General features: G+C 43.3%; 1 protein-coding gene across 1 annotated transcript in view; it reads left to right on the top strand.

Moving 5' to 3' along the window:
- ADAMTS12 (ADAM metallopeptidase with thrombospondin type 1 motif 12) overlaps positions 1 to 15,089 on the top strand; it is a 305,201-nt gene that overhangs the window by 276,863 nt on the left and 13,249 nt on the right. The window contains exons 21-22 of the mRNA XM_020290052.2: positions 6,890 to 7,066; positions 10,130 to 10,273. Coding sequence (XP_020145641.2) covers positions 6,890 to 7,066; positions 10,130 to 10,273 — 321 coding nt within the window. The remainder of the gene's footprint in view (positions 1 to 6,889; positions 7,067 to 10,129; positions 10,274 to 15,089) is intronic.

The raw sequence follows: 15,089 nt of genomic DNA, 5'->3' as shown, positions 1-15,089 counted from the left end.
TACATGGCTCATAAAGAAGACAGATGTGTGAAATAGCTTGCACTTGGAAGAGGCCAGCTCCAGCCTGAGGGATTCTAGCTGGAGTGAAACCCTAGATGAGGGACTGGGGAGATTGTCTCTGGGGTTAGGGCTCTTAAGGAAACCCTGCGTACCTCTCTCCCTCTCTCGTGGCCTGTATGTAGGGTTGCAGACATACTGATTAGCCACTGTAGCACCCCAAGTGGTTTTGTAGAGCTGTTTCTGACATACCATCAAATTTTGCAAGGATGTGGTAACTGCCACATCTAAAATCTAATTCCCAAAATTATTCTATTCCTACCAATAAAGAAAATGTCTCTTCTACCAGGATGATAGATAAACCTTATGTCAAAGACACTGTTCACTACTGATGGCCAAGTGTCCTAATTTTTGTTTTTTTTTTCTGACTACTAATATGGGTATTACATACATGACTTCTGTATTTCCTAGAAATATTAATTTATATTTTATCTTAAATCTTGATTGTTGAGACTCCTTTTTGATTACCACATTGCTAAACAGTTCATATGATGTCTGAAGTCCAAATAGTTCACTAGGAAAAATTTGAGGGCCTTCCTTCTCAGCTTCACTGTTAGGCCTTTTAAGCTCTCATGGAGGCAAACCTCCAAATCTAGAGCAAGAAAATTGACCTCTGGTTTTACCTTTAGATATCCAGAGAGTTTAGATTCTGTCAAATTGACCATTTGCCTTTTCACAGATACCTTCTCAGGAAGAAGAATTCAAATTTTACCTTGAATCTTTTGAGTTATCCCAGCAATTTCTACTCCAGATCCAGAGACACTTTAATTCTCACAGGACTACAGGGTATGCGGCAGCCTCACCTGAACCCACAGATATCATAACTGAGGCATCCAGGCTACTCACTGCTGTGGTTGCTGTCTGGATCACAATTATTTTACTGACTGACCACTCTTCTCCTCAATGAAGCCTGATACAGCCCTCGTGAATATTTTCTCACATATGTGACAGAAGAATGAGACTGTACATTGAGATCTCTACCTTTACAATGTCTACAAGTAGTTTGTCACAGTGGCTTCCTACCTCTTCATGTATTAATCTATCCGAAACAAAATCAGGGTTGTAGTCCTTGAGTTTGTCCAGAGGCAGACTTGGGAAGATGGGGTTCTGCAGAATTAAATCCTAGAGGCAGAGCTGGGTTTGGAATCAGACACATACATCTGGGTTGGGAACCCACTCTGTCACTAATCAGTATGTGATGCTGGCCCATTCATCTAACCTCTTAGGAGCTTTAGTTTTCTCACCTCTGAAATGAACTGGATGATATCTATTGCCTCTACTTACCTCGAAGAAGTGTAAGGATCAAAAGAGAGTGTGTGTGCAAAATAACTTTGCAATTGGTAAAAGAACTTTTCACACAAAGCCCTGGGCAAACATTGAGCTGTGGGTAAAGGTTGGGTTGGCTAAGAGGCATTCACTAAGCCAGGTGTCCTCAAACTACAGCCCACAGGCCACATGTGGGCTGCCTAGCACATTTATCCAGCCCTCCGGGTGTTTTTGCTGCCGCTGCCTGCCCTGCTTAGCAGCTGACTTGTCCAGGGCCCACAGTGCATATTCTCCATTGGTCTGAGGGACAGTGAACTGGCCCCCTGTTTAAAAAGTTTGAGGACCTCTGCGTCTCTGCCTTCCTGGAATTGGGGCAGGAGGTCCATGGGCAGATTAGCAGAGTAACTGCTGCCAGTGCAGCAATTGGCCCCGGAAGGTGTTCACTGCCCAGTACCAATCAGATGAGGTGCTCCAAGTGTCATGAACTCTGGTCGACCTACGTGGATGCTCGTCCTACAGAATCTTTTGATAAACAATTTTGTTTGTATCCCAGTGTAGGACTTTTATAATTCTGACTGAAGACACTAAGGCTTGAAGTGTTTAAATCACTATTACACACTTGATCATGAAGCTAGTACCGAGTAGTCTCAATTCTAATAGACTCATCAATGGGAGGAGCATGCCATTATAATCAGAGCTTTTCAGAAAGAAACAAAACACTGTGCAATAAATATGTACATCAGTTGTAAGACACATGCCAATTTCAGAATGTTAAAATTTGTATGGGGGAGAAAGCAGTGGTTCTTATGATGGGAGATATGCAGTGAGTGACAGTGAGCTTGAAAAACCCTCAGTTGGGTTTAACAGCAAAACCATGCATCATGTGCAGCTCTGCACACTTCCTGAACATTTTGTCTGTCCCTCTGAAGTTTCACGAACTGCTTATTTGACAGCCCCTTTATTATCTTTCTTAGAATGAGCATTGCCCTTTTCATAGATAAGTCTAATAGATCTTTATTATTTCTTAAATAAATCAGAAAGATTTTTACATTTTTTTCTTGAAATTATCTGTCTTCCCACATAGACAATGTTGAAATTTTATTTTACCAGTTTTTGCCTTTATCATCTGACCATATTTGCTAGAAAATATAATAAGAAGTGACAGCTTTTCCTTATGGCCTTGGGTTTCATGTATTTGCTGACTAGTCTTCTGTCTTATTCTAGTTCTCATCTCCAAGTTTACTGAATTTTACAGATTCTCTATGGCAGTGCTATATTTTATAGATTTGCAGTTTCACAAAGAAATAAAATGAGGAAATAGCCCTTAATTTGCTAAACACAGACAGTCCCTTACTCTCATACATACCTAGAAATTTATAGTAAAATTCAGTGTGTAAAAGTCAAAACCTAGAATTGCATGATATAGGGGAGCTTCTGTCTCCAGAAGGCAAAAAATTGAGTAGCAGAAAGTTGGACAATACACTGAAATTCCAGACAGGGGTGGGGAACCTGAAGCCTTCCGATCTCAAGATTGTTCTTTTTTAAGCACCAAAGGAGGCAAGCAATGCTTCATCTTTCTCTGATGCACCCCTTTTAATGAAAGGATTTGTTCTGTAAAGTTGGGATTCAGTCAAAAGGCCACACTCAAGGATCCAGAAGGCCGAATGTGGCCCCAAGGCCGCAAGTTCCCCACTGCTCATCGAGTGGTTCAGATGAAGAGATCCCTAAGAAGAATGTTTAGAGGAATGGCAATTAAATGGAAGCCTTTGGGACCACAGAAAGCATGACAACAAGACTACCAACATCCAGACCATGAGCCTACCCCAGGTGGTCTCGGCCCATCCTCTCTGTCCACCTCCACCTTTGCGGTAGCATTCTGACCAACTCACTGTTCCTGAACAAGCCGTGTTGGTCCACAGCACCATGCATGCCACTCTCTCCACTTCGAATGTCCCCCACCTTATTTTGCAAGCCAACCGAGCATCCACTCATCTTCTAAGATTCAGCTCAAGCTTTGACTCCTTTATACCTTTCTTGACTTCTTCAGGTGAAATTGCTCATCTCCTGTTTGTGCCCTCACTAGATCATGAACAACTGTGGCATGTAAGCTTTATTGCTTCTATGCATGTGTGTGAGGCCCTTGCCCCACCAGACTGCACACCCCCCAGGGTGGGGACACAGAGCTTGGGACATAGGAAGTGCTTGGGAACTGGGGGGAAGGGAAGTGGAGCCAGGGAGAGGGCCAGACAGACAGATGAATTTTGGCGCTGTTCAGCTTAGAATTTTTGCAGTGAATTATTGATTTTAAGGGCTTTATGAATGTGTTTAGCATAGGGAAAATAGCAGAAAGGAATTCTTTTCGTATCCTGGCTTAGAATTTAACATGTGACTTTGAAAACAAAGTATTCTGAAGTCAAAACAATCTAAATCCAGTGATCCCATACGCTTATGACACTTCACAATGTTGGGCTAGTTTAATCATCTAGTTGATCCTCCTTTTAATACTGAGAGAGAAATGGAGGCTTGAAGAAATGAAGTGATTAATCCAAGGTCGCACAGCCACTTAGTGCCAGGGTCACAGATGAATGTGATCTGTTGACCTCCCAATCCTATGTTTGTTAATGGCACTATAGTTATCTGAACATGGAAAGTATATCAGGATGACTTCATAAATAAAAAATAACATAAGAAAGAAAAGGTGGTGATTTCATTCTGTTCCTTCAGGTAGCTCCTATAAGCTAAGGGTCTTTTTTATTCTACCTCAATTTGGTTTGCAAGTTACATCAGTTAAACTATTGTGGTAACTGAAATCCTGTCAGGCCTACTTGGTGTCAACAGGGCCTTAGTCAGTCTTTCGTTCTCATTAGCTTGACTCCTATTCTTGGGCTGGTTCACAGGCTTCAGGTTAAGAAAACAGGAATACAGATGATTCTTATGTAGGACAATAAGACAATGAATATAACAATTACCATTCAGCACACAAGAGCAAAACAGCATTAGTACTGGGGTAGTGGACTGATTTAATATGTTGCCACTTCCCTCTTAGTAACTGAATCAGAGGCCCTTTTGAAAATGCTATAGAAAAATTATAGAAAAATTATAGATTTAATGAGCGTCTTTCCTTATTACTGACTTCAGTGTATTAATAAATTTCATTTCCCATTGAATGTGATTATGCTTTTGACAAATGAGTAATGCTAATTTGAAAATGAAATTTAGGAATACTGGATTATAGCAACAAATGGAAAATTAGAAAATAAAACCCCTTTTACACTTCTGTCTTATAAAATTATCTTTTCCTAATAAAGAGCCCTCTTGTGTTAACCAGGAGCTATTTCCCAGAAATTTATCTTGTTGGACAAATAGTTGCTTTGGGTGGAAATTATTAGCATGCTTTTTTATTTGTTCTGCAGTTAATTTTAAATTCACAGTTACTTTTTTTTTCCCTCTGTATGCTTACTGTGGGGCAGGAAAATGCAGTTTTTAATTTGTATTTCTGGGGGGCTGTCTGAAAAATGTTACTTATTTCTGAGAAGCTAAACACCTTGTTTATGGCAATAGCAGAGCACCCATCTGTTCCCTTGTGCCCTGGGCCCATGTCTTTCCATGTTACAGAGCAAGGTTTGCAGTCAGGTGACTTGGCACGATCTGCCTGTCAGCAGAAGGAGGAGCAGTATTTTGAAATCTACTTCCAGAGGGCTTGAGGAATTTTCTTTCCTCAACTACAATCATACAATTATGACTGTCCCGCCATAGAAAGAGCAGGATCTTTTACCCCGCAGAGAGGAAAGCCAGGTGGGAACATACCTCACTGCCATGGACACCCTTTCTTGGTGGCCCATTTTCTCAACCCAGGCTGCCAAGAAGACCACTGATGGAGGGACTGAGAGGGTAAAGGAAGACACTCTCCATCCTGTGGTCACCAGAGAGCTCTTTACCCCATGGGGAGCTCTGCTAGCTGCCATTTCCTCATCATTCAACATCAGTTCAACAGTTTCCCACAGACCACTCACAGTGTGCCTGCCCTGGGGCTCCACAGGGCAGGCCAGGCCAGGCTCCACCTTCATGGCACCCGATAGTCTGATAGAAAGGATGCACGAAATGAGTAAAAGTTGTTTTACATTTTAAGTTTCTGTGATGGAAACAGAGAAGGAGCTGACACAAATAACAGGAGGAAGCACCTCCTTTATATGGAGTGTTCAAGGACACCCTTTCTGGGGAGGTGCCACATACGTACGCTGAGGCCTGAAGGAAGAGCAGTAGCGTAGCAGGTAATGCAGAGAGCAGAGGAAGAGTGTTCAGGACTTAAGGCCCACAGGACACAGTGTTGGCCCAAGGAGAATCTGGGGCAGAGTCCGGGCTGGCAGGGGGGTGCCTGCCTCCATCCCACCCATCTCGGGGGGCCCCACCTGAGTGTGGGCAGCGACAAGGCAAGTCAGGTCAGGCTGGGCCTAGCCGTGAGACACCTGGCTGCAGAGGGAAGAGAAGCTGAAGGGACATGGCAGGAACTAGAGTTCTGAACAGACTAGAGACCAAGTCCTGGCAGCTCAAGTTGTGATCGAATAAAATCTATATAGGTCGGACACAGGGTAGCTGCCAAAATCCAAGAGACCAGAGAGTAAAGAAAAGCTGCATTTGCCAGCACAGGCCTTGCAAACTGTGTAGGCGGCCCAGGCCCATCAGTGTCTGTCATGGTCCAAAGGAGGCAGCAGGTTCCTGGTGAACTGTGCGGTGTCCTGACGCTGAGCAGGACACAGGGACTGTACACGGGAGTTGACGGGAGAGGGGGTTCGCAGGGCCTGTTGAATGGACGTCAGTGGGCGTGTGCCAAGAAAACGCTCCGCGATAGAGCAGGTGACAGTGAGTGTGGGAGGCCGGGTGACAGAAGGTTTACAGACAGGGCTCACTCACTCCTGTGAGTCACGCCACTGAGTGGTTATCCAGTTTATTTCACTATTATAGATCCTTCCTTAGAGACACAGTGACCTGGTGTGCACTCAGCATCACGGAGAAAACCGCTTTGTAGCAGGATTCTGAGGGAGGGCGGGAGGAGGCCTGGCAGAGAGCTCCCCGCTGGGATCTGAGAGGCCCCATCCTAAGAGGCGGCGCGCAGCCCGCGTGGCCTCCAACGCCTGCAGACTCCAGGGCAGCGGCCTCCATGGAGACAGGCGCTGTCCCAGCGGGCACTCCAGCCCCGCGTCCACAGTCTTCCCGACAGCTGTGAGATGACACGATCCTAATTTACAGATGGGACTCCTGAGGCTCAGAGTGTTCTCTGTGACTTGCCCAGGGGCTTGTGAGTAGTGAGTGACAGGACTGGAATTCTCACCCAGCTCTGTCAGACACCAAAACGCTCGCGCTTGCCTGTGAGTTCTGACGCTGGGAGCCCCGTCTCAGGGAGCTGCTTGTGTGACTCCCTCTCCACCGTGTGGGAGGGAAGCAGGGTTCCCTTGAGCTAGACCTAACCCCTCTTCCTGACCGGAAGCCTAGAGCCTTGGGGACTGACGGGAATGGAAGGCTGACGCCCAGGACTCAGGGATCACCTCTGCTTTTGCTCTCCACACAGTGCTCCAGGAACTGCAGCGGGGGCTTCAAGATCCGCGAGATTCAGTGCATGGACAGCCGAGACCACCAGAGCCTGAGGCCGTTTCACTGCCAGTTCCTGGCCGGCATTCCTCCCCCGATGAGCATGAGCTGTAACCCCGAGCCCTGTGAGGAGTGGCAGGTGGAGCCCTGGAGTCAGGTATGGCCCCTAGAGAGGGAGGCGATAATCCCTCATGCAACTGACAAATCACAAATCTCTGTGTCACTGTGCCTTGCCGATAACCGGCCTGCATTCAGTGAGCCCACTCTGTCTGGGGAAAGCTAAGCAAGGCAAACATTTTCAGGAGCTGAAAGAATTCCACTGAGAAGAAACAGTGTTGTCTGGCTTCAATCGTGACCGTTCAGTGTTATATTACAGCCTGGCCTCCCAAAGCACATATTGGGGAATTGGGGTCCCTGCTGGGAAACTGAACACAATGGGATGATTTGAACAAGTGCCCCTTTGATGAAAGCCATTTAGGACAGAGCCTGACAGGCCTCTCTGAAGTTTCTGCAGTCAGGCTGGGGGAAATGGTCATATCCTTTCCAGACACAGTATTATTTTAGAGTTCCATGTCTCGGTTAAATGCCCAGATCATTGTTTGCACAAATAAAAAGAGTCTGTGTGTGTCCTTTCTTTTGTGAGGGCCCTAGCTCTGCTGGGTCTTTGTTCAACTTTGACACATGAAAACAGGGTTACTGTCCTTTGGTAAAGTGTGATGACCTCATTTTTCAACAGATAAACGTTTTAATAACTAAAACATACTCTAACTACACCCATGTATGATGGGAAGAAGACCAAAATAAAAGAAAAAAAAAGAGTCTAGCATATTCAGAGTGTGTCCATGAGCTAGGCACTTTGCTTACAATACTTGGTTTAATTCGCTCAGTGACCTGCTGGATAGTAGGGCTTACTGACTCCATTTTATAGGTGAAGAAATTGAGACCTAAAGAGGTTGAGAAGCCTGAGACACTCAACTAGACTATAAACAATGGATCATTAATTCAAATATAAGGCAGACTCCAATACCTGGGCTCTTTCTGCTACAGAACCCAGCCAATGGGCACTGTGCAGAGTGAACAGAATGAATCCATAACTATTTGGGGGGCATGTACCGTGTGCCAGGGAAGGGTTGGTGGAGAATCCCTGCCTGAAGATGCAGAGTTAGCGTTGAAGCCAATGGAAGGCTGAGCTCCGAGCTACTAACAGGTCAAGCATCCATGCTGATTCCTGAGGCTCTGGACAACCACATGTTTTCCTGGGCAGCAGCCACCACTGTCCCCTTTCTCCTCCTCCTCCTGCCCAGCTCTAGAGAGGCCTGCTACTCCCATGCTCGGGACCCACGCCACCAAGTTCCCCATATATGCTCAGCCTGGCCTGGACCTGTTCCGGTGATAGCTTCCAGAATCTAGGAATTCACAGAGGAGCTTAAATTACCTTGCCAGAGAAATAGCATTTGCAGGTTATCACAGATTACCAATAAATTCTCTTTTCTGGCTATGAGAAAGATAAATTATTTATGCTTCCTCAGTAGCTTCTGGGAGCCCCAACATAAGCCCGTTCCCTGAAGCCCTTCCATCACCCTCCTTTCTCAATTGCTCTGTTTTGAGCAAACCACAAAGTTGGCCAACTTTGTGAAAGTCAATAGAGTACCTGGAGCTGCTGTTGAAGGACTGGGCATCCTTAGGTACCTCCCTGGCCCACCATGATGCTTCTGCCTAGACAAGCTCTCTAATGGACTGCCATCCCAGGAGTGTTCTGGACCCATTCAGTAAATGTCAGCCAGCCCAGACTACCTCCATGGAAGATGCATTTTCGCTGTAAGGACATGTCTATACCAACAGTAGTCAAACTTTAGCATGCTTCAGGATCACCTGGAGGGCTTGTCCACACTCAGATGGATGGACCCCACTCTCAGAGTGTCCAGTTATGAGGTCTGGGGTGGAGCCTGAAATTTTGCATTTCTAACAAGGACACAGAAGATGCTGAAATTGCCAGACTGAGGACCACACTTTGTGAGCCACTGCCCTACACTTTCCTCACCCCTTGTCCTGGAGATTACTTGGCCAGGTGGTTTTGAAGCTATATGCGCACACATATGTATGCACAAGAATTCTTCTCTCTTCTCAGATAGGGTTAAAAACAGATTGAATAAATGGGAAAAAATCCATATTGATTCTCAAAGCTTGAAAACTGTGAAGGCAATACATTTTAGTATTGCCTAGTACATTTAGTAGCTATGGACAAAAATGTACATAGCTTCCTTGTTTTCTGTGGTATCACACACATAGTGCCTGATGTGATGGGCGTGAAGCTCACAGGACAATCATAATTGTTTTGTTGTTGTTATTGTAACCATGTGGTGAGGAAGATTTCTCAAAGTGCTTTTGAAAGTACTCAGAGGACTTTTCAAAGATTCTTGGTGAATTATTTAATTTCCTCCTAAAAACTTCATGAAAATGAAATAATATATCTCATAAAATTATTTTTGTGAACAAAAATCTGACATGTTTTAGAATTGTATCCCTTTAGGAATCCAACTTGTCATCTTGGATTTATTTTGTGAGCATTACGGATTTATTGGATTTATTTTGTGAGCATTGGATTTATTTTGTGAGCATAATGGCTCACAAAATGCATCAGAATCCCAAGCAAATTCATCAATTCCACTACTCCTAATATGGACTAATTTAATTCTAAAACTTTGTGTAGTAGAAAGGAAAGACAATCCCATATTAATAGGAGGCATACAAAACTGTGTTGCAAATGTGTGCTCCTCTTTGGGGGCTGTCAGAGACATGTAAATGTAAATTTCACATTTTTGTTTCTAGATACTTGTGCCAGAAGGCAAAATGCAGATAACATAATGCCCATTCTGGAATGACCACTCCAGTTTCCAGTAGGTTAGGTTTTTAACCAAAATTTCTTCATTTTTACATAGTGCTTAACATTGGACTATTTGGCATCTTCTCATTTTTCTCCTCTTATCCTCAAGAAATTCTTCATCAACCTCTCTCTCTTTAATCCTTGTGTCACTATTGTTGCTTTAAATAACTAGAGTGGTCATTGTAAGGAACCTGCAAGGATGCTACAGATTCCAATACGGATACCAGTACTCCTAATAACACTGCACACAACAGAGTGATAGTAAAAAGTTCTTCCCTTATCATTAAACGTGTCACCATCTGTGTTTTACTTATTCTTATCATCAGTGTATATCAGTGTTCCAGGTCCTGTGGAGGCGGAGTTCAGGAGAGAGGAGTGTCTTGTCCAAGTGGCCTCTGTGACTGGACAAAAAGGCCCACGTCCACCATGCCCTGCAACGAGCACCTTTGCTGTCACTGGGCCACTGGGAAATGGGACCAGGTAAGACTTGGTTCTAGATATTTCCTTTTACTCTGGTTTTAAAAAAGAAAATAACGTTTCTGTTGATTATTAAATAATATATATTCATTGTAAATATTCAGTGTATGCATTGATTTACAGTGTGTTTCTATACATTAATACTTTAATTTTACTATTTTTCTGCCGACTAATATCTTTAAGTCTGCTAAAAGTTGACTCTTAGCTACCATGGGTCAATGTTTACTGTCTTGAGTTCAGAGGAGAAATGATCAAATACTTTCAAAAGAGAAAAGATCAAATACCAAAACTATTCCAGAGGCACAAAGCCTAAGGAAATGCTATTTTGCACCCCACCACCTTGGATCCTCTGGCTTTTTCTAGAGCAAAAACGATTTGCCTATGTCCTGAATCTTTAGGCTTAGTCTGACTGACTGAGTTTCAGGCCTCTTGTCAGCCCAGAGGTCAGTTTGCCAAATGGCCAGACTGTTTGATGGAGAGATAAACAAAGTAATTACACTGTAAATAAGGGAAAGAGTTATTATTCTCCCAAAGTTTTTATTGCATAAATAACACTCTATCATTTATACTGAAAATAAAGAAAATTCTCCCACAGACAGATTCTGCCATCATTCTGACTTGTCTTATCTTGAGTTTTCTAGAAAATAGAGTCTTGAGATATAATCTGACACTTTATTAGGAAATTCAATGCCAGGGAAGCAGGAGCAAGAGAAAAGAGAAAGAAGGCAGGGAAAGAGAATCAAATATGAAGTGGTGCATTACCAGACTGATTATTTTACTAAATGTCCATTGCTTGGTGTCAGGAGCAACTGATCTTCCAAAAGCTGTGTGAGTTACTGCCTCCTATGGCAGTTTATCCAGGGGTGTGAAGGGGGAAGAGTTATCTACTGGCTTCCTGTCTCTCTTTGGGAAAGAGTCTCCCCATGGAGAACAAATGTCCCGTACTTCTGGGTTGTCCACATGTGGGCACTGTGAGGGTCCCATCGTGTCTCAGGTCTCATTGGCAACAAGAAAGCCCAGCCAGGAGGGAAAGGCATGAGGCGTGGGCATGAGGTTCAGGTCATCAGGTTGTGCTTCAGGAACTTGGCTGCCACCTCAGCTGGGACAGATCGTAGGGCCAGGAGCTGGGAAGCAGTGGAGCCAAGGGGGTCTGATACGCTAACACCTCGACTATGAACACTTCTATAAAGTAACTCTTTCCTGTGCACTTGTATTTTGATTTTTAGAATTGTATTTTGATGGCTATACTTAGAACACAGGCCAATGAAGTATTTTCCCCAACATAATGCCCGAGATATTTTTAGGTTGCTATATTCTTAGTGATTCTCATTGTTCATAGGTGCATAGTTGCACGTCCACAATCAACTTGAATGCTGGTTCAAATTGGCAGCCCGTTGGCAGTCAGACACATGAGACACGATAGGTGTGAACCTAATACTGCATTCACTTAGCTGTGGAGAGCATACAAAGAGTCATCCTATTAGACACAACAGCCTCATCTCTGCAGTTGGCTGCTGCCCCAGGACACAAGTTCCTTTGCTTCCTTGATTGATCCAAGGTATGCGCAGTTGGCAAGGACTGAGAGCCAAGGTGCACACGGATCACCTTGACACAAAGAAGCCTCAGCCTCAGTTTCCTGCCAATATTTAAAACTGTTTTGGTCACACATGCCCAAGGCCACGTACCAACTCACAGGCACCCACTAGTGCAGAGTCCTACACATCGGGAATTTCCCAGTGGACAGGGCATAACTTTCCATATTTGCCTTAACTCTGTACCTGCTCAAAAAACATATTTAGAGGTCATTTTCTCCCCAAGTAGGCTGAACCAGGCCTAATGTTAACCTTTTATGCACAATAATATTCCATCAAGTTCATTGACCATAATTACTTAACCATGGCCCCTTTGTTAGAGCGTCTACTATCTATGGACACCCATTAAATCGTTATCTAATTAATATCATTGCCACAGCAAGATCTGAGTGCCATAGTCTAGCCCTAAGCTTCACAAAATTAGTTATTAACATCAAGGCAGCTCACGGATCAAGATAGCAGCAGCCTTCTCCACCCATACGGGCCAAGCAGAGGCTGTGCGTACTCCTGGAAGGTGTTTGCCCCAGCCACCTGGCTGTGTTTCAGGACTAGGCTCTTCATAAATACCTTGGAGCCCTGCGTAAAAATATAAGTGTCACTAATCTAACCATATGTGACCTCTAGAGGAAAAAATCGGATATAATGTGAAGTCATGAAAATGCTATAAATTTGAGTCCATTCTGGGATACAAAATCTCATGGAAGATTAAAACCACAAATGAACGTTTTTAAATCTCACTGTCAACTCCCTGAGGGAGTTAGAGGTGCCAGACTGTTGGAGGTGGGCATGGGTTGAAGTTTCCCTAGAAGAGCCATGTGTCAATAATTCATCCACTGTGCGTGGCGAAGAATGAGGGGTAGGAGTGGCCAACACCTGCCAAGCCAGCCTTTGGAATCCCTGCTGACCATGGTGATCTATTATTAAGTGAAAAAGACAAGCTATGGATTGAGTGTACACACATTTGCCTCTGTTCCCAAAACTCCACTAAATAGGCAGAAGGGATAAAACACCAAAAGTCATACAAACCCACAAAAACAAAGATGGGGGCAGGAGATGACAGCTGAGAGAGGGGTCAATAAAACTCTGGAAGCTGGAAACAGATGACTAAACTTCCAATGGACTTAGCATGCCAGAGAAAGCTAAAATCTGTCTGTTGCAGGAATGCCAAGAAGCAAACAAGATTGCAGAGGTGAGAGTGGAGGGTTGGTTGTAAGTTTATAAGAGAAGCACATTCTCTCCTGTGTCCCAACAGTCTCCCAACTGTAGCCTGGAGCTCTTCTCTCTGGAGTGGTAACCCGAAGACATCCTAGAATCAGACACAGCTAGTGAGGACATAAAGGGCTCATGTCTCAGATAAGCAAGTGAAAACACACACAGTAAGTAGTATGTGATGTTCCCTTTCCCTCACGGAGCATCACAGAGGCAGAAGACTAGCTTAGGCACGAAAGGAAAAAAAAAATCCTACATAACAGATCTCTTCCTAATCACTCTCTATAAAACCACTTCTCAATAATTCACTTCTTAAGAAGCCATCCATGGAACTCTCAATAAGATCTTAAATGCCTCATTCTGAAATATAAACAGACAGCCTAGGACTGTCAGACATTCAAGAAAACCCCTCCCACCAAAGGGAAAATAACAAAACAAACAGCACAAAAGGAACTCTGAGGAAAGAGAGACCATGCAAGAAATACATGAACTCCTCCCAAAAAACTGTAGCTAATGTCTTCAGAGAAATAAGAGACTACATTCACGACACAGAACAAGAAGCTATACAAAAGGAATATTCAAGAATAGGAGATGTTAGAAAATTTTTAAAAATAGCAAAAGTAAAACGTAAAGTAGAAGGATTGGGAAAGTAATTTGAGGAAATCTGTCAAAAAAGGAGCACAATGACAAAAATAATCTGAGACAAAAGATAAGAAAACTAGAGGATCAGGCCAGCAGGTACAATATCATAATAATACAATTTCAGAGAGGAAGAATGGGAAAAAGTAGAAGTAAGGACATTATTAAAGAATTAACACAAGAAAAATTTTACAAATTGGAAGGACTTGAGTCTCCACAGAAAGGACTGCAAATGCTATAATAAAAAGAGAAAAAGCTGGGGAGTTGGAAGGAAAGATTTGTTTCTACATTGGTAAAACCAGAAAATAAATCCTATTTTACATATTGTTTACAAAGATTTAACTTAAAGATATTTCCTATGCAGACAGAACATGCTCTGCCATGTATTAAGTAGTATGTGCAAGAAAATTATGCAGTGAACATGTTTGCATTTGCTAGAAAACATCAATGATTTCTCTTCTTCATATTTCTCCATTTGATCTATGTTGATTGAATGGTCACAATAACAGACTTCAGTCTTCTTATATCCCTTTTACAGCTTCTAGCAGAGCAAGTATCTATCTGCTGAAGTATTTGTTGACTTTAGGAATCAGCTTTTCCAAACAAACCAGTTGAAGCTAAAGAGAACACTTGAAGTCTGATTGGACAGTGTCTAAGAGTGGATGAGACTAGTGTAGTGAGCAATTGAATGAGTCAGTAGTCTTAGCTAGGAGTTGATCTTGTTTAGTTCCATCCCCATTTGGGGTGCTCAGTTCTGCACAAGGACCCCCGGTTTTATTGGCTCCAAGGGAGTAGATCCGAGCCCTAAGAGTGACATACATCTTCCCTTTAAAACCCCAAAGTCACACCATTAGCACAATTAGCAAAACTCAAGTCAGCAACCATGCTTCCTGCTTAATCCCCCAATTAAATAAAGCACAAATTCATGCATCTTAATCTTAAGTTATTTGAATTGGCTAATACATGCATGGACAGTGACTTCTGCTTATTTTTGTGTTTGGCTTGGAATTAGCACTTGCATCCTAATTTGCCCTGCCCAAGAGGACCTGTGTGACTTCAGCCCTCAGGACCAGCCCAGCTTAGACACAGACACTTAGAAGCAGAAATCAGGAATGGAAGTCATTTGGTCTTTAAGTAACAATCTTATTTTACAGAGGAAGAGAGAGATAGGTAGAGTGAATGATCCAGGACAATATGCAGTGAGCAAGAAAGCCTATCTCCTAAACCCTAGCCCAGGTGTCCTCAAATATTTAAACAGGGGGCCAGTTCACTGTCCTCAGACCATTGGAGGGCCGGACTATAGTCTAAAAAAAACTATGAACAAATTCCTATGCACACTGCACATATCTTATTTCGAAGTAAAAAAACAAACAGGCAAA

This window comes from Microcebus murinus, chromosome 11 (genome assembly GCF_040939455.1).
Source record: "Microcebus murinus isolate Inina chromosome 11, M.murinus_Inina_mat1.0, whole genome shotgun sequence".
Lineage (NCBI taxonomy): Eukaryota > Metazoa > Chordata > Mammalia > Primates > Cheirogaleidae > Microcebus > Microcebus murinus.
The sequence above is the reverse complement of the archived record's forward strand: the minus strand, read 5'-3'. Positions and strand labels throughout refer to the sequence as shown.